Source organism: Aphelocoma coerulescens, chromosome 1 (assembly GCF_041296385.1).
Source record: "Aphelocoma coerulescens isolate FSJ_1873_10779 chromosome 1, UR_Acoe_1.0, whole genome shotgun sequence".
Lineage (NCBI taxonomy): Eukaryota > Metazoa > Chordata > Aves > Passeriformes > Corvidae > Aphelocoma > Aphelocoma coerulescens.
Window position 1 is genome coordinate 2,229,764 of NC_091013.1, and position 18,630 is coordinate 2,248,393.

General features: G+C 45.8%; 2 protein-coding genes across 4 annotated transcripts; one reads left to right on the forward strand and one right to left on the reverse strand.

The window, feature by feature from the left end:
• Positions 1–3,755: 3,755 nt before the first annotated feature.
• SETD4 (SET domain containing 4) lies at positions 3,756–12,015 on the reverse strand. Of its 3 annotated transcripts, none has more exons than XM_069009287.1 (11): positions 11,959–12,015; positions 10,978–11,081; positions 10,452–10,547; positions 9,638–9,675; positions 9,322–9,410; positions 8,259–8,688; positions 7,208–7,382; positions 6,624–6,705; positions 6,289–6,369; positions 4,996–5,119; positions 3,756–4,737 (listed from the first exon to the last, which is right to left on the reverse strand). In XM_069009287.1, exons 2-11 carry the CDS (start codon positions 11,045–11,047, stop codon positions 4,603–4,605), a joined length of 1,320 nt encoding a protein of 439 aa, XP_068865388.1. In that variant the 5' UTR covers positions 11,048–11,081; positions 11,959–12,015; the 3' UTR covers positions 3,756–4,602. The 3 variants fall into 3 exon arrangements, 2 of the variants coding, with proteins under 2 accessions (XP_068865388.1, XP_068865303.1); XM_069009202.1 differs by having other exon boundaries at positions 11,985–12,009; XR_011149688.1 differs by lacking the exons at positions 3,756–4,737; positions 4,996–5,119; positions 6,289–6,369 and having other exon boundaries at positions 6,625–6,705; positions 7,127–7,382; positions 11,985–12,009.
• Positions 12,016–12,036: 21 nt separating this feature from the next.
• LOC138107764 (carbonyl reductase [NADPH] 1-like) lies at positions 12,037–18,411 on the forward strand. The gene is made up of 4 exons (XM_069009433.1): positions 12,037–12,175; positions 13,268–13,587; positions 16,145–16,252; positions 17,065–18,411. The coding sequence occupies exons 2-4, from the start codon at positions 13,302–13,304 to the stop codon at positions 17,499–17,501; spliced, it is 831 nt and encodes a 276-aa protein (XP_068865534.1). The 5' UTR covers positions 12,037–12,175; positions 13,268–13,301; the 3' UTR covers positions 17,502–18,411.
• Positions 18,412–18,630: the final 219 nt, after the last annotated feature.

Below are 18,630 nucleotides of genomic sequence, written 5' to 3' on the forward strand. Positions count from 1 at the left end.
AGGTGTCCCTGCCTGTGGCAAGGGGTGGAACTGGATGGTCTTTAAGGTCCCTTCCAACCCAAAAAATCCTGGGATTCTGGGATACACTGATATAACAGAAGACTGGAATGGGAAATGAAAGATTTCCCACCCGGGTTCTGTGTCCACCTCCATCTGTGCATGGAGCAGTCACACACCCAGATGGACCAGTACGACACAAAAGGCTCCATCACTGCCAAAAAAATGCCAAAAGGTCCCTCCTGATCCCTCCCCAACATCCTCTGCAGGCCAGCCCACCCCCTCCAAGCATCTCTGTCCATGCAGAGCTCATCTCATGGGAAGGACACACAAATTCCCTGTCAGTTCCATCCCTCTCCATGCAGAGCTCATCTCGTGGGAAGGACACACAAATTCCCTGCAATTCCTTGTTGGCTTCTTCTGGACAAGCTCTGGATGCCAGCCCAGGCAGGCTGGTACAGCCAGGAGTGGCACCAGACTCCTGCTGGGAGTGTCCCTTGTCCCCTCATCACTCTCTGCCAAGGGTCACAAGGGCCAAGCTGCCCCTGCCAGCTCCTGCCAGAGCAGCCCCAGCAGGAGGGAGCTCTAAAATAACACATCCAGAGCCTCTGGAATGTGTCTGCAAGGGATGCAGAGCTCAGCTGATGATTCCTCCAGCTCAGCTCCAGCATCATGGAATCATGGAATGTTTGGGTGGGAAGGGACCTTAAAGATCATCCAGTGTCACCCCTGCCATGGGCAGGGACACCTCCCACTGTCCCAGGCTGCTCCAAGCCCCAATGTCCAGCCTGGCCTTGGGCACTGCCAGGGATCCAGGGGCAGCCCCAGCTGCTCTGGGAATTCCATCCCAGTCCCTTCCCACCCTCCCAGGGAACAATTCGTTCCCAATATCCCATCTATCCCTCATCTCTGGCAGTTTGAAGCCATTCCCCCTTGTCCTGTCACTCCATCCCTTGGAAATTGTTCCTCTCCATCTTTCTTTCAGCTCCTTTAGGTCCTGGAAGGCCACAATGAGGTCACCCCAAAGTTTCTCTTCTCCAAAATCACCCCAGTCAGAGGAAATATTTCAGTGTGCTCCATCAAAGGACATTATTGAAAGGGATCTGTGCTGAAGATCCATCCAGCCCCGAATTCTGAAGGAATAAAACACAGGAGCAGACACTTCTCCACTGCAATCCCACTGATTAAACCAGCAGAGTGGAGTTCATGGAATCACAGAATCATCGAGGCTGGAAGAGACCTTCAAGATCATCCAGGCCAATGATTTGAACTCTGTGTTGAGTAACAGTTCCAAAGGGAATGATTAAAGCTGAGAGAGGAACAACTCCAACAAAGTTAAAAACCAATAAAACTGAGAGAAGATAAAAGACTACGAAGCTTGAAGTTTCACTTGGAAGCAGCAGAAAGAAAACGACATTTTCAACTATTTTTCTCAATTCAGTTGTGGTTTATCACTGATGACAATACTTTTTACTGTTAAAAACATAATACAGTAAATAGGATTATAATTGGATGTGGATATCCTGTAATTCCTTATTTCTCTGCAGTACAGCTGCATCATCTAGTGGACAGCATAGAGATTGCACTGGTTTTATATTTTATACAACGAATTTGGGATTAATTATCTTTGGGTTTCCCCTGAATACACTTCACTGCAATGCTTTCTAATAATTCTGGAATTATAGATATTCACCAGAACTTACAGTGGAATGAGTTACAAATGTAATTTTTTCTTTCCATTTATGGAATGGTTTGGGTTGGAAGGGGCATTAAAAATTATTCCACTCCCTGCCATGTGCAGGGACACCTTCCACTGTCCCAGGCTGCTCCAAACCCCAATGTCCAGCCTGGCCTTGGGCACTGCCAGGGATCCAGGGGCAGCCCCAGCTGCTCTGAGAAACCTGATCCTGTTAAGTGTTTAAAGAAACCCATAAAGTTTTGTTGGGATATTTCCCTGTGTCCCAGAGTTCATTAAATCCATCACAAGAGTCAGAGATGCTCTGAATGCAAACAAACTCTTCAAATTCTGCCCAAGTGTGGCACTTTTTGGGCAACAACATTTTTGAAAGCTCTTTTCTTTGGGAAGGTCATCTTGGCAATGTTTTCGGAGTTTATTTAAAAGCTTTAAGTAACGGGCTATGAAGTTGATACTCCCTTATCTCGTCCCAAACCAGACAGGCCCGGAGGCACTCAGCAGTGCTGGGTGAGCTCCACACATTACAGAAGAAAACTCTAAACTGGGAGCTACTTTCTGCAGAAGATCAAAGAAAATCCATGTTGTATTTACACAGATTGACGAAGCAAAGATATTGTCAGGAGGTTTGGTGTTTCTCATTTTTCAGTGACTTCAGTGACTGCGCTAAATCAACACCTCTCTTAAAAAATAAAAAATCAAGCTGTGGTATTTCTGCCTCGAGCTCTTATCACAAGAAATCAGGTGGCTCTTACTACCCTTAGCAAACCCAGTGTCTGCTGCAGCCACGGAGTGCATTCCCACTTTAGCTCTCCTTGAATCCCAGAATCACCAAGGTGGGCAGAGCCCTCCAGGATCAGCCAGTGCCACCCCAGCAGCAGCAGCAGCACCCCAAACCCTGTCCCCAAGGGCCACATCCAGACTCCTCCTGAGCACTCCCAGAGACAGTGACTGCACCACTCCCTGGGCAGCTCATCCCAAGGCCTCACCACTCTGGCAGGGAAAAATTGTTTCCAATCTCCAACCTGAGCCTCCCCTGGTGCCATTTGAGGCCATTTCCTCTCCTCCTTTCCCTTGGGACACGGCAGCAGAGCCCGACCCCCCCTCACTGCCCCTCCTGGCAGGGACTTGTGGGGAGCAGTGAGGTCCCCCCTGAGCCTCCTCTGCTCCAGCCTGAGCCCCTTTCCCAGCTCCCTCAGCTGCTCCTCCCAGGATGGGTTTTCCAGCCCCTCCCCAGCTTTGTTGCCTCTCTCTGGCCAAGCACCCCTCAATGTCATTTTTGTGCAACACTGCACAAGCTGGAAGAGAATCCAACTCCCTGCCCTGTTTGTGTCACTCCTGGGCAGAAGCTGAGTTTATTCCCACTCTTGCTCAGATTTGCAGGTTCAATCTGAAAGGGAATTTATACAAAGAGGGAAATCAAGCATTTTTTTCCCACAGTAAGATCCCAGCTAAATCTCTTCTCAGGGAACAGAGAGCCAGAGTCAAATGTTAACGGCACATCAGTGAGGAGATCTGTTTGCAGCTCACAGTAGGGGCTGAGAGGGACAATTTTCACTCTGAAAACTTAATTTAATGTCCTGTGAAACAGGTGGGGAGCACTCCCAGGGCTGCTGCTTCCTCAGGCACCTCAGCTCCCAGCCCACCTTCGGATGCCCTGTCTTGCACATACTTTAGTTGGAGTCAAAAAAGTTTATGCTTAAATTTAAGCTTAAGGTATATTTTTATATATACACATAAACTGCTGGCTCTGCCTTCTTTCCTGCACTTCCAGACCCCCTTCCTGCTCTCCCTGGAGGGTGTGTAGGAGTTCCAGGAGCAGAGCTCATATCCAAAACCACCTGGAATAAATGTGGAGCCGCCAGTAAAAGCAAACAAACTTCTGTCAAACTCATATTCACCTCACCAGACACATTGTACAGGAGCTGGTCCTATAAAATAACCATCTCCAGGCAAAAAAAGAAACCAACCAAACATCCTTATCTCCTTTACCTCTGGCATCATTTCGTTATAAAATTATAAAATTAGAAACACAGCTGGTGTTAGAGAATGAAGAAGGGTTTATTAGAGGAAGGCAGGAGGTCAAACAGTTGCAGGGGCTGAGCCCCTCTTTGCTGTTGCCAGTCAGTGGCACAGAAAGACCTTGAGGCAAACTGGTGAGAATTCCCTACAGTACAGCATTCCCAAATCCAATGGAATCTCAGCAGGCACTTCAGAGCCAGAGAATCCCAGAATTGTTAAGGTTGGAAAAAGACTTTAAGCTCAAAATTCAACCAGCACCACCACCATGGTCAGCATTAAACCAAGTCCTCAATGCCACATCCACATTTTTGAACACTTCCAGGGATGGTGACTCCTCGCTGGGTATCCTATTCCAGTGTTTTACAACCCTTTCCATGAAAAAACAGTTCCTGATATCCAAGCTAAACTGAGCAGGACTTAATGGGACTGATTAGAGTGTAAAATAGGGTGGTAAGTGACTTAAAAACATAATTAAGGCAAATCTGAAGGTAAATTGGCCCCAAGGATGTAAGAAACGGAGTTTCCAGCTCCAGCAAGGATTTCAGAAAAATAAAATGGAGAAGTCTTGTAGAAAATGAAGTAATATATTTATACAAATAAGCACTTTTTAAAACCACATCATGGAAAATAATCACAACACAACCACAACTACAAAGGAAGTTTCTGCAGTTTAAATATGCCCTGAAATGCTTTTAAAAATTCTCTTTTCTCCAAACCACACAAGGAGCTCGAGCGCTTCACTTCAGCAGAACCTTTTGTGGGAATGGCAGCAAAGAACAAAATTATTCTGATGAATTTTTAAATTATTCTCTGCTGCTCAGGTCCATTAAAAGAGTAATAATCTGGCAATAATCCCAGACCAATTACAGCTGTCACAACTCCAGGGGGGCTCAAGCTGTTGCCAAATTCAAGTTGCAAAGAATCTCAGCTGATTTTTGAAGGATCTTGAGGTCTTCTGAGCACAGCATTTCCACCAAAGCCAGGTGGGTTTTGAGGTTCTCTTTATCCTTTTTCAACTGGGAAATCTGGGGTTTAGACAATGGGATGAAAGGATTAAAAATTGAGATTATTTAATAGGATATGAAGAGAAAATTTGTGGAAAGCTGTAAGGATTTCATTAATTATGTTAAAATAGTGAGGGGTTTAAATTCCACAAGAGAAACTTTAATAGTAAAAAAGGGGAAAAAAGGGGGGAAAGGGAAAAATCATCACAGTTCTCACCCAGAAAATGACATTGTTATGATGGAGAAAGGAATCTGAGCTCCCTTGTTTTTCCAAATTACCTGGAGAAGGACATGCTGGGTCTCCTCTATTAAAAAATGACAGATTTTTGCTGCTGTGTCCAGAGCCTGCTGTTCATTCCTGGCTGAAGTGACATCACCAAGCAGGGTCCTCCTCCAGCAGGCACTGGAACCAGAATGTTTAAACAACAGAGAATTATTTGCTGCACTCCCCAGCTGGATGCCAAACGTGGTTCTGCTGCACTGCCCCTCACCTGGGCTCGTAACCTACCCCAGGCATTTATTTTTAGTTCTTCTATCAATTTATTCCACTCAGCAATGAACCTTCAAAGCACAAACAACTCTGAACAACCCTTTTTTCATTAATTTATTCCCTCCTTTCATTTATTCCAAGCAAAGTGCAGGTTACTATTTTCTGTCTCTGATGTTTGAGGCAGATTTGCCATTTGGAATAAATGTTCCAACTGCACTGACAGCCCCTGGAGATGAATTTCAGCAACTTCCTTGGCCCTGCAATTCCAGCCTGTGGAACACATGACTCAAGGAAATCAAGGCAGGTTAAGAACATTTAAAATTTCATCAAACCAACAGGAAAAAGGCCTAGAGTCTGAACCTTGAAGGAATATCTGAGGCTTGAAATAGAAAGGGAAAACAATGGGAGTGTGGTTATTACAAGAAAGAAAAACACCAAAGCAGCAATAGGGGAGTGACTTCACAGTGAATGGTGATTTTTGCCTTTCTTCTTCTCACTTCTCACCTCGGGTCAATAAAACAGACACAGGAGACCCAAAAACTGTCCCAGTATGTCCCACACAGCCAGCAGAGAGCAAAGAGTGAATGGAAACAGAAAATATTGAAGGGTCTGGAAAACCCATCCTGGCAGGAGCAGCTGAGGGAGCTGGGAAAGGGGCTCAGCCTGGAGCAAAGGAGGCTCAGGGGGGACCTCACTGCTCCCCACAAGTCCCTGCCAGGAGGGGCAGTGAGGGGGGGTCGGGCTCTGCTGCCGTGTCCCAAGGGAAAGGAGGAGAGGAAATGGCCTCAAATGGCACCAGGGGAGGCTCAGGTTGGAGATTGGAAACAATTTTTCCCTGCCAGAGTGGTGAGGCCTTGGGATGAGCTGCCCAGGGAGTGGTGCAGTCACTGTCTCTGGGAGTGCTCAGGAGGAGTCTGGATGTGGCCCTTGGGGACAGGCTTTGGGGTGCTGCTGCTGCTGCTGGGGTGGCACTGGCTGATCCTGGAGGGCTCTGCCAGCCTTGGAAGAGCCTCGGTGATTCCATGAAATAAAAGCAAATGGCACCTGCACATCCACCAAATATTCAGGGTGCTACAACTTACAATTCATCTGCTCCCAGACTCAACACCTTGAGGGCTGTGAGGAGTCTCCAGGATGGTCCATCCCATCCAAAGGTCAGGTTCCTACAAAGTCAAAGTGATGAGATGAAGAGAAGGTGAGCTTTAGAGTGGTAGTTTTCTTCCTGAGACATGCCAGCCATGGAAGATCTCCAGCTTTGATGGTGGTGTTTACAACTGCTCTGTCTCTCACAAGCAGTGAGTTTGCTAAAAACCAAAATTTTTTTTTTTTGCTGGATTTTGATACGAGAAGCAAAATCTGACTCCCAGAAAACCTGAATAAAAATCTCAGCAGGAAACAAAGAAATCCAGATACCTACTCTAGGAAATTGTGATCCTTTAGAATGGCAACTTTGGCCTTTCTCTGCTTGTCCAGTGGTGAGAAATATTTGAGGAGCGTTTCTGCAGAAAAATACAGTTTAAATATTTAAATATTTAAATTTAAATTGTATGTAAAAGAAACCACAACTATCAATTCTGAAATTACATTCCAACTATATTTTTCATGTAGGACTAAGATCAAAACCTGTTAAATTCTGGTGAACTTTCCAGAATTCTCAAAAGCTATCAGCAATCCCAAGGACTGTGTCCTTATAACAGAAATCCTGATTCAAACTGAAGTTAGGAACCACCCTCAGCAAGTTCAGCTTGTGGAGATCAGGATTTCAATCCTGAGGTCAAGGATGCAACCTAAGACACCAGCTGGAATCTCTACACAGATGCTGTTAATAATCACAATTTTATAAAAGAAAATGTTAACAAAGAACATTTTTAATTTTAAAAAAAAATAAATAATTAAACTCTATGCAAAGAGGTATCAAACCCTTTTCCACTTCTTGAGAATCTACATGCTCAGTTCTCTGTTATTGTGCCTTTCAATGTGCAGCCAGTCCATAAATCCAACCTGCTGAGACATAAACGCTGCTGTGAGGGTTATCCATGGCAACAAATCCATATTCCAGCAGCAGCCTCTGATTATCATGAGGTCCATAGCAGATAAAAACTTCCTGATATTTTTTGCACTGTGAATTTGTCCGAATTTCATAGCTCCTTGTCTGCTCGTTAAACGCAGCCTTGACCTTCAGGGAATGAAAAAGAAAAGGTTTTACTCTCGGCAGGGAGAAAAAGGAAACAAACCTTGAATTTTAAGACCCCAAGGGATTGAACTTCTTGTTCAATTGTGGGGACTTCTTGGAGAGGCCCCAAATCTGCAATCACAGCTGGTCCCATGCAGAGCTGGCCTCTCCTGTGCTGTCCCAGCTCTCTGTTGGCACACAGAGCCTGACAGAAGGTGGAACTGCTCTCTGCACTTCCCCCAGGCTGCTCTGAGGCTTCAGCCAGAGGTGAAGTAACACAGGGACCGTGGAACTTGGAATTCGTCTCAGGACAAGGAATTTGTCTTGCTTTTAGGAGCAGATCAGGGCTGTGTTTACAAGTGGCTCTTCCCAAAACCTGCTCTGGATGCAAATCTCCCCCAGCCACTGTGGGCTCTCCCTGTACCTTGGCTTTGCTGCACAAACTGAAACATTTGAATTACAGAATCCCAGAATGTTTGGGTTGGAAGGAACCTTAAATATCTTGTTCCACCCCCTGCCATGGGCAGGGACACCTTCCACTGTCCCAGGCTGTTCCAAGCCCCAATGTCCAGCCTGGCCTTGGGCACTGCCAGGGATCCAGGGGCAGCCCCAGCTGCTCTGGGAATTCCATCCCAGCCCCTCCTCACCCTCCCAGGGAACAATTCCTTCCCAATATCCCATCTATCCCTACCCTCTGGCAGTTTGAAGCCATTCCCCCTCATCCTGGCACTCCAATTCCTGAGGATCTGAGATATCTTTCCCCCTGCAAGATCTCTCCCTGACCTCCCCACGCTCCTCATCCATCACAGAAATGCAGGTGGCATTGACAGAGTGCATTTACAGATAAAGAAATTTACTGATCTGTTTTGAGTTTCTTACCTGAACATTTGGGCTGTGGTTTAGCAAATCTAAATATGGTGCCAATGCATAAACATCTGGCTCCAGGGAAAAACATTCCCTGTGTGGATGTTTCATGTAGATTGTCCTGGTATTTACAGTGCACCAAGCCCACTCCAAAGCGCTGTAGTTAAAAATAGTTCCTGTGTTCTCAGCAAATAAAGGCTGCAGGGAAGAGAAGAAAGCTCTGGAAGAGCTGAACAACTCTTGGATCATCATTTTTTGCTCCTGAGCCTTCTTTTTTAAGGGTTTTGGGAGAACATTTATTACATCATGGTCCAAACAAGCAGGGCAAGTGTAAGTTTTGGGTAGAACATCCAGGTAGGGCTTCCATGGAGATTTCTCCCCAACGTGTTTCTCTGCTATCAAAAACGTGCACAGTGCCAGCAAAGGAGACACAGGGGGCTTCCATCTGTTGGAAAATAATATAAAATAAAAATGAAAGTAAAAATAAAAATAAATACCAACACAGCAGATTGGCAGAGGTGAGATGGGAAATGGACACAGCAGTGTTTCATCTCTCTCAGAGTTCTTTGGAAGTTATAAATAGCTTCTGTTTGAAACTTCTTTGTAGCTAATCTCCAAGACTTTTTTGGCTGATTTCAAAGGGGCAATAAAAGCTGGTTTGTAACAACAATTTCAGGTTCACCCCTTGGGTTGGTTTTTTTGGGATACACAAGTATTCGATACCCAACATGGGGCTTTGTTCCAAATCTTCTAAAAGGCCATGGCTTTGCAGCCCCATTTTATCTTCCTTCTCCTATTGAAGCTTACTCACAAATTCCCAAAAAACCATTCCTAATTGACGTTTAGGTCCAAGCAGGCTCTGAGGCAGCTCAAGCTCCAGCCTGTGCTCCCTCTCTCCAGCTCTGCCAAGCAGAAAGGGGATGCTCAGTATCCAAACCTCTCCTGTGTGAGCATTCCACACCCCTGAAATGCTGGCACCACTCAGGAGATTCAGTTTGAAGCTCCCCCACCCCTTCAGATGATTCATTACTCCTGAACAACCCCCACCAAAGGCCATCAAGTGTCACTCGTCACTTACTTCACAATGTATCCTCCCAAGCAGCTGCTGAGGACAGTGCCCGTGGTGAGCAAACACTTCTCAGGCAATGAAATAACCAGATCTCCTGCCTTTGAGGGAGGAGAATAAAAAAATCACACACAAGGAATAGTAAAAATCAAGTGTAAAGCATTCATCTATTTACTGAGGGGACTGGTGGTTTCACATTGTGGCTGCAACAATCTAAAATTAGTCAGAAATTACACTCACTACAGAATTCTGAGCTTTGCTTGCTGCAAAAACCATTAAATGTCAAAAAAATCTGAAGAGCTCCTGCATCAGAACCAACATCACTCACCTCAAGAGCTTTTGTTGCCATCAATCCTCTTCCTGTCCCTGAAGAAGGAGCAAAGAGCAGGAGTAAATAAAGGTATACATGGAAAATCAGCAATCTGTGATCAGGTCAGCAAGGAAAAGCTCCAAAAGAGCAGACATTATGTCTTACAAAACATACATCCAATTATGGACTGTTCCAGAGATATACCTCATTTCTTTTTTCTCCAGTTCTCTTTATTTTTCAGGATCTTTTCCCTGCATCTCCCGCAGCATTTGCTGTCCAGTTCTAGCAATTATTTGACTTTTTTTTATAAATTATAGCAATTATTCAACTTCTTTTTCTCGATTTTTTCCTCAAACACATCTTTCATCACCAGCTGCAGCTCTTGGTGTCAGATTTCTAACTAAACTTTAGGATTTCTAGTCACAATATTTTTCTCAGATCCATTCTATTCTTGATATCTCTGTCTATAATATTACAAAATGTTTTAAATATAACCTACATAAAGAGAAAAAATATAAGTATAAATGTTTACTGTAAACATTACTAAGTGAACCTCAGCTCTCTGCTGAACTTGCCTAGGGAAAAAAGATGAACAAGCTACAACAAGGTTAAATTCCAATACTGGAAACTCCTTTATTCTTTAAAACTGTATTATTAACACTTCAAATATCTACTTTTTAATGTTAAATTGACATTCCAAAAACCCTTAAAAGAGTAACAGTAACTGGCTTTTTTTCCAGATGCCAGCCAGGTGCATAGTTCAAAATGAAAGCAGGAATCCAAAATTCTTAGACAAATCAGAAATTTGTACAATCAATAATTAAAGCATTACCCCAGAACTCTGCTGGCCTTAAATTAGTGCCTTTAAATCCTCTCTCTTTTAGCCATTTCTGAAGTTTAATGTATTCCAGCTTGTGACTGCAGTTGACTAAAAATAGGAAGAAAAAGTATTGCTATTAAAGAGCATTCTGTTGGAAAAGAAAAGAAATAGAAACATTTTACTCTATAGTCAGAAAAACTGTATTTTGGACATTTTAGAGCATAATAGAATAGCAAGAAAGGCTCCCATTGAACAAAACAGATTCTAGGCCTCTGGGTGGTCTCAGAACTGTGTGAGTTATTCAGCATATCGAAGGAATTTTAGAATAATGTAATATTTGCCATTAGGCAGAAAAGAGAGCTCAGAAAATTCACTGTTGGGACTGCAAACCAATGCCAGAACATTTGTATACAAAAAAAGGTAACATTTATGAATGTATTTTTCCAAGCACAAAGGCTTTCGCCAAATATAAATAATAAAATGACACCTTGAGAAACAATTGGTTATTTTATTATTTAACTCCCAGGGATGAGGATACCTCCATCCATAAAACTCTTCAAGTGTTTTCTTCTTCTCTTTCGACCTGTTCGACCTCTACTTTTCTTCATATTAGGCAACAGATTTTGCCTTTTTTTAAACAACCTGAATTAAAAAAAAAAAAAAAAATCAAAAAATAAGTGATTTAAAAACATTTAAAGTCACTTTCAAATTTCTTACTGTGAGGGTGGGCAGGCCCTGGCACAGGGTGCCCAGAGCAGCTGGGGCTGCCCCTGGATCCCTGGCAGTGCCCAAGGCCAGGCTGGACATTGGGGCTTGGAGCAGCCTGGCACAGTGGGAGGTGTCCCTGCCCATGGAACTGGATGGGATGGGGTGATATTTCATAGACTCATGGAATATCCTGAGCTGGAAGGGACCCACAGGGATCACCCAGTCCCACCCCTGGCCCTGCCCAGACCCCCCAGCAATCCCAGCCTGGGCATCCCTGGCAGCGCTGTCCAAACGCTCCTGGAGCTCTGGCAGCCTCGGGGCCGTGCCCATTCCCTGGGGAGCCTGGGCAGTGCCCAGCAGCCTCTGGGAAAAGAATATTTCCCCGATCTCCTTCCTCTTGCCAAAACTGCCCTGAACCTCAAAGCGCAGCTTTTCCCTGCCATGAGGGTCTCAGGAAGCCGGGGTCACCCACAAGCGTTCGGGCTTCTCCAGCAGTGGGGCCTCCACTCCATCCCATTCCATTAGACTGAAAAGACCTCAGAGATCATCGAGTCCAAACCCCACCCCATCCCACCCTCAGAACTGGGAATCCTGTGCTAACCAGACCCCCATTCCCGGCTTAGCACAAACGCCCGGGACTGGAGGGAGAGAAACGGCCCCGGCAGCGCTGCGAGAGCGGGAACCTCCTGAGGGACTGCCCGTGCCCCGCGCACCCTCCCCGCGACACCCAACCGCATCCTCCCTGCGAGCCCAGATTATGAATCCCGAGTCTCTCCCGGGCTGGAATTGCTGCCCGATGTCCCAAACCCACCAGCCAGAAGGGACACAAGCACCGACATTCCCTCGCTGTCTCTTTCCGCGACTCCCCGCCCGCTCTCCCGCCCCTGAGGCGGGGCTGCCCCGCCATCTTAGGGGCGTCCCCGTTTCCCTCCCCGGTGGTTTGGAAGTGTCTGTGCTGTGGGAATAACGTGTCCTGTCTTCGCAGTGTGGAGCCGAGGGACGAGGGAGAGGCCCCCGCGGTGCTAGAGGTGGGTGATGGGATGCTGGATGTCCCCCCGGCCCCTTCACCCCCGGGCTGGCGTTCATGGCGGCCCGCAGCTTCCCTCCCCGTGAGGGGGACAAGTGGGGACTGAAGGAGACTTTGGTGGGGTTGGAAGAGGGCTCCTGACTCTGAGAAGTCACTCCGGACCTACTAGAAGTGTTATATCCTCGCTGGATGCCTGCTTAGCGTTACAAGTAAATTTGGAAGAGGTACGGCAGTGATGCCAAAAGGGAACAAGCCCAGTGTTTAAACTTGCTTTATGGGGGGAAATGCAGCTTCTTTAAATGCACTATATCTGTTAGAAAAGCAGCAAGCAGGTTTTCCTGATGGTGTGTTACACAACCAACCATTGTAGTCAGCCTGTGGGCTGCGGCTTCCCCCAGGAAAGGCTGTAATTGCTCCTCCTTCCTGGCACTGGAAGATAAAGCTACACCATCCCTTTTTTTTTTTTCATGGTTTGGGACCTTAAAGATAATCCAATTCCAACCCTTGCCATGGATAGGGATACCTTGCACTACACCAGGTTGCTCAGGTTTTGGGCCTGAGTTTTTAAGTAAAACTTGAGCTGAACCAATTGAATATTCCTAAAAGATGGGAAGCCTTTCTGGGAGGTGTAAGTGCAGAAGAGCTTACTCCCACAAAAAGTTAATTTAGTACTAAAAATGAGTCATTAACGTTTTTTAGTCCAGATGTTTCTTTCTTCTTTTTTACCCATCACCAGCTGGCCTTTCTTCAGAACACTTAACACCTCTGTGAATCTCTCTGCGAATACCTCGTGCTACCTTAGGAATTTACACGTCGTGCACAGGAATGTCGTTTCTTTCCCATAATCCAAGGTGGAATTTTAAACAGTAATTTAAAGAAAAGCCACTTGCCCAGGGAGGCTGTGGACTCCACACCTCTGGAAGTGTTCAAGGCCAGGTAGAACGGGGCTTGGAGCAACCTGGGATAGTGGAAGGTGTCCCTGGCCATGAGATGATCTTTAAGGTCCCTTCCAACCCAAACCATCCCATGATCCTAATTCCTTTTCAAGCAGCCGTTTGGTCTGTCTGGCTGAATTTTTCTTTGCTGTTGGCAGTTCCTGGCACCTCGGCTCGCGTCCCGAGGGGACAATGTCTAACGTGCAGGTGGCTGTGGTGACGGGGTCCAACAAAGGGATTGGCTTGGCCATCGTGCGGGCCCTGTGCAAGCAATTCCCGGGGGATGTGTACCTGACATCCCGGGATCCCGGCCGGGGCCAGGCTGCCGTGGCACAGCTCCAGCAGGAGGGGCTGCGGCCGCTCTTCCACCAGCTGGATATCGATGACCTGCAGAGCATCCGAGCGCTCCGGGACTTCCTGAAGGAGAAGTATGGAGGGCTCAATGTGCTGGTGAACAACGCAGGCATCGCTTTCAAAGGTAGGAAGTGCTCTGCTGGGATAGTCCTGTGTTCTGCCGAGCTGTGGGGAGAGGGCAGTGGGTGCAGCCAACACTTCTGTGCCAGTGCCGTGCTGCATTTTCACTTGGGCAAGCTTCCCATCTTAAGTATGATGTGAGAACAGTGTGCATGGGGAGGTTCAGGTTGGACAGCAGGAGGAATTTCCCCATGGAAAGGGAGGTCAGGCCTTGGAAAGAGCTGCCCAGGGAGGTTTGGAGTGCCCATCCCTGGAGGTGTCCCAGGAAGGGCTGGAGGTGGCACTCAGTGCTCTGGGCTGGGGACAAGGTGGGTGTCAGGCACAGCTGGGAGGGCTTTTCCAGCCATAATAATTCTGTGATTCTGTAAACATGCTTCCCTGGCGGGTTGTGTTTGTACCACATGGAAATATTGAGGCACACAGGGCAGGTGAGCTGGGTTGGATTAATTGCCTCAGTGCCCAGGAGTTTCACCAGGGCCATGGGAGCCCATCACCATCGGGAATATCAGCCCTGTGCCTCGGATCTGTGTTTTCTCTCTTCTCCACCCACATGCTTTGGTCTTTGCATTATCTGCTCAGGGACTCCAGCTGATAAAAAAGAGCTTTTGTCCCATGGTGGCTTTTGTCATCTCGAACTTTCTCAGGCCATTCAGTCACCTCTAAACCAGTTCACCCAAATCCTGCTGTGCTGAGCAAGAATTTAACCCTTTCACCTTCCAGTGGGCAGAAAGGCTGGGAAAGTGAGAAAGACACAGCAGTTTCAAGGTGGAAGGATGCATTTCTGTTATGTGTATGAAATCCAGAATCATGTTAGCTCCAGACAGAGTCTGGCTGATGGTTCTGTGGAGGGCATTGTGCCCCTGTGCCCAGGTGAGAGCCCACCTGCAGAGCTGCCCCAGCCCTGGGGCCCAGCACAGGGAGGACGTGGAGCTGCTGGAGAGAGGCCAGAGGAGGCTCCAGGATGAGCAGAGGGATGGAGCAGCTCTGCTGGGAGGAAAGGCTGCCAGAGCTGGGATTGTTCAGCCTGGAGAGGAGAAGCTTTGGGGTGACCTGTGTGGCCCTCCAAGAGGCAATGGCTTCACACTGAAAGAGAGAAGGGAACTTCTCATGGAGTGGGAATGCAGTGATGTTCTGAAGCTCAGTCCCTTTTTTGCCTGTTACGTTTTAGGGAAATTGCTTGTGTTCAAGATCAGCTTAATAGGGGGCAACTCTTGATAGAATTGTGTGAACTTCAGGGTGTGCTCAGGAAAGATTCCAGCAGCAGTTACAGTATCACTTCCAGATGTTTAGCCTAGAGGTTCCTCAAGCTGACAACAACTGAGTCAGCAGCGGGTCACACAATTTAGAATGTGATAAAGGATCCTCTCGTAACTGTTGCTGTGTAAGAATTTGCTGTGATGCTTCTCTCGTAGTTTTGTTTTAATTCTTGCTTCCCAGGTTGGTGTTTCTACCCAAGCTTGCTTCTTGCCTCATCAAATTTCTGCTGCCATCCCAGAATTTATGCTTTCCTTTCTTTGTTGTAGCATTGTGAGCTATTGCAGTCTGTCCCAAGACTTGCCATTTGGCAAATCCCAAGATTTGCCATTAAGTTTTGTTATTTTGGTTTTGTGCTGCACTTATCCAGCAAAGACATTAATCCAGCAAAACCCATTCCTGTATGAAATGGTGGTGGAGCTGTGATTGTCTTCTGGATAAGCCTCTCTGGGAAGAGTTGTCTAATAAAGCTTCTTAAATCAAGTGTAGATGTTACAATATATCCTGTTAGACACATGAGTGGGGTTTGAAGGTAAGGAAGTTCTCTCCCACAAGGAAGGGAGGGTATGGAAGCCACAGTTTGGACTTCTGTAGGTTTTTGGTTCTCCTACTGCCATAACCCCGGCCATGGGTCATGATCTGGCTTCAGAGATTTAAATGCAAGTAAGTGATTTGCAAGTGAGCATGAGTCATTAAACTGTGTTTTGCAATAAAAGCCACATCAAATAGTAACCTGTTACTATTTCTCTTTTGAATTATCATGGGTTTGGAGACAAGTGAACACCTGCCCAGTTCAGGCAGGTGGCTCCACCTCTGCCCAGATAGAGCCTGGAGCAATGCTGGGACTTTAACTCTTGGTTGCCCCTCCAAGTGCAGGTGCTGAGCCCACAGCAATCCCTCCCCACTTGTGGTGGTGCCCAGCTGCCACTTCTGTGTGATGAAATCATCCCCTTCCAGAGCAGTTCCATGGTTTCCTTCCACTCACCTCAGCGAGCTCCTTTTCCTGGCTCCAATTCCCACATTTCACTTGTCATCTGTCACCTCAGGGGTGATTTGTGACACAAGTGTTGCTCACGTTTGGGGATGGTTGGGGATTTTTGTTAGTTTGGTCAGACTGCACCAAATCCTGCCTCTGCCTTCTTTGTAGAAGCTTTTCTTAGATATTTTGATTCATCATATGCCTGTCTTCTAATTATTAAAAATGCTAACTAAGGTAGACTTTTGGGATTTAGTAACTTCTATTCAAACAGTATTACAATTCTGATTTTTGTTATTTTTTTCCCATTCCTCCCACCTCTTATGGCCAGTTCATGACACAACTCCATTTGCAGTCCAAGCTGAGGTTACACTGAAGACAAACTTTTTTGGAACCAGGAATGTTTGCACAGAATTGTTACCTCTTATGAAGCCTTATGGTAAGTGAAACAAAGCAAGTAAAGAAATAGTTTTGAGTGAATTTTGGCCCTTTTAAATGGGAAATTCTGTCCAGTCTCAGGCACTGCACCAATGTTTCGGAGTTTGATGTGGTGCTGTGATCTGTTTGCTGCTATAAATAAAATATGTCTCTCCTAACATTTAAATACATCGAGGTTTTCAAGAAAAAAAAAGTCAAGTAGATGAAAAACAAGTTGTTAGTTCCCAGGGAAGAAGGAAAAAAAGTAAATGAATTTTGGGGAGAGAAGAAACAGTGCCAACATTGCAGTCTAGTCCTCTTGTACTAAAGTGAAGGATGACTGTGTTAATAAAGTCATTAGCAGAAAGAATTAATTTCTGTGGTTTTTAAAATTAAATCCCCAGATTCACCACCAGAATGGCTGTGAAGTAACAGGAAAGAGGGGAAACTGTGCAACATAATTTTGGAGATGATGAGTGATTTACTGATTCAGCTGACTTGTTCCTCTTGCTGAAGTGCTGGGAGATAAATCCTTAAATTTGTGAATCTCTAGGTATTGTTCCTACTGTGAGTGTACCTACAGATTGTGAGGTTGTTTCCTGGAGGTTTATCTGAAACTTTTGCAGATTCACACCTTAAATTACCCTCTGTAATGGAGTTTATTAGAAAGAAGAACATTGACTTAACTCTGATCTTACAGGAGCTCTGCAAAACAACCCACCAAATTATTTTACAGGTATTCACCTGAGGAGTGAATCCAAAACTGTAGAGCAGCCCCACTTCAGTGCTGGGCTTAAAATGTGTGAAAACAATCAGTTTTTATTCTCTTTTCAGGTCGAGTGGTGAATGTCTCCAGCATGGTGAGCAGCTCAGCCCTGGGAGGCTGCAGCCAAGAGCTCCAGCAGAAATTCCGCAGTGACACCATCACTGAGGAGGAGTTGGTGCAGCTCATGACCAAATTTGTGGAAGACACCAAGAAAAGTGTCCATGAGAAAGAGGGTTGGCCAAACACTGCCTATGGGGTGTCCAAAATTGGGGTCACGGTCTTGTCCAGGATCCAAGCCCGGTTGTTAAATGAGGAAAGGAAAGGTGACCACATCCTGCTCAATGCCTGCTGCCCTGGCTGGGTGAGGACAGACATGGCAGGTCCCAAAGCCACCAAGTCCCCAGATGAGGGGGCTGAGACCCCCGTTTATTTGGCCCTTTTGCCTTCCAATGCTGATGCTCCTCATGGCCAGTTTGTGAGTAACAAAACTGTCAGACCCTGGTGAGCTCAGGAAGGTGGGGGTGGAAAGGTGCCTGACATTGTTTTCCTGGTTTCACTCCTAATTCCATCATTGCCAGCCCTTTCCCCACTCCCCCTGGGATGGATCTCAGACATGGAGCTGGGATGAGGAAACAGGTGCCTTATCTCTCATCACAGTAGATCTTTCCAGGATCCAGAGCTGCTGCTTGAGGCTGCACAGGGTTTCCTAAAGAGAATGGGGTTGTTTTAGAGCTCCTGTGATCTGTCTGTGGGGGAGACTCAAGACCAGAATCACTTGTGCAGACATTCCTTACTATCAGAACTAAATGGAACTAGGTGAAAATAAAAAATAGCACTGATCCACCATTTATAGCCAAACATAATCAGTTGGATTTATTAATATATCAATAAATAATTACTGATTTCTATTCATCCAACTGGCTTATTCTGGTAGTAAAAACTTAGAAAGTTTGAAAATGCATTTTCATTTTTTGCAGCTAAGTTTGTGGCTGGAATTTGTGATGTCTGCACTGGATACAGAGAGAATAAACTACAGACCTGACACAACAAAGTGTTCCTCAGTTCCTTTATTGCACAGCCAATTTCCTTAATAAATTCTGGATTAAGTGCTCTCCACATAGCAGGAATAAGAACTGTAAGTGATGTGGAGAGCTCTGCATTTGCTTTAAATGCTGCTTATGGCCTTTCACGTGGTCAGAGTTGAAAAATTACCTCTTCTGAGGCTGAAGGAGCTGGAAACAATTGTGCATAAAGCTGCTGTTAGTAATGACAAATCAATAATGGGCTTGTTAATTGTTAATCAGGAGTCAGGGAGGCGATGCCAGAGAGCCTCACCTGACTGGGTTTGACATTAGCCTCCCCCAGAACAGGTTGGATTGGGAAGCCTTGGAATGGAAATAAACATTGGAAATTGATATTGTGTGGGGTTATTAATTGCTCATCAGCACAGAACAAAGGGTGGTTATAAGTTGTTTTTTCAAGCATTGTTTTTGTGAAGAATTACCTCATCAGTCATGCCCCAGAGCTCCTTGAAGGGAAGGCCAAAAGTTCTCATGGTGATCTATTCTCTGGGAAGAAAAAACCTCAGAGGCCTTGGGTTTAGGGGAAAAATTAAAGAATCTGTGTAAAGTTTT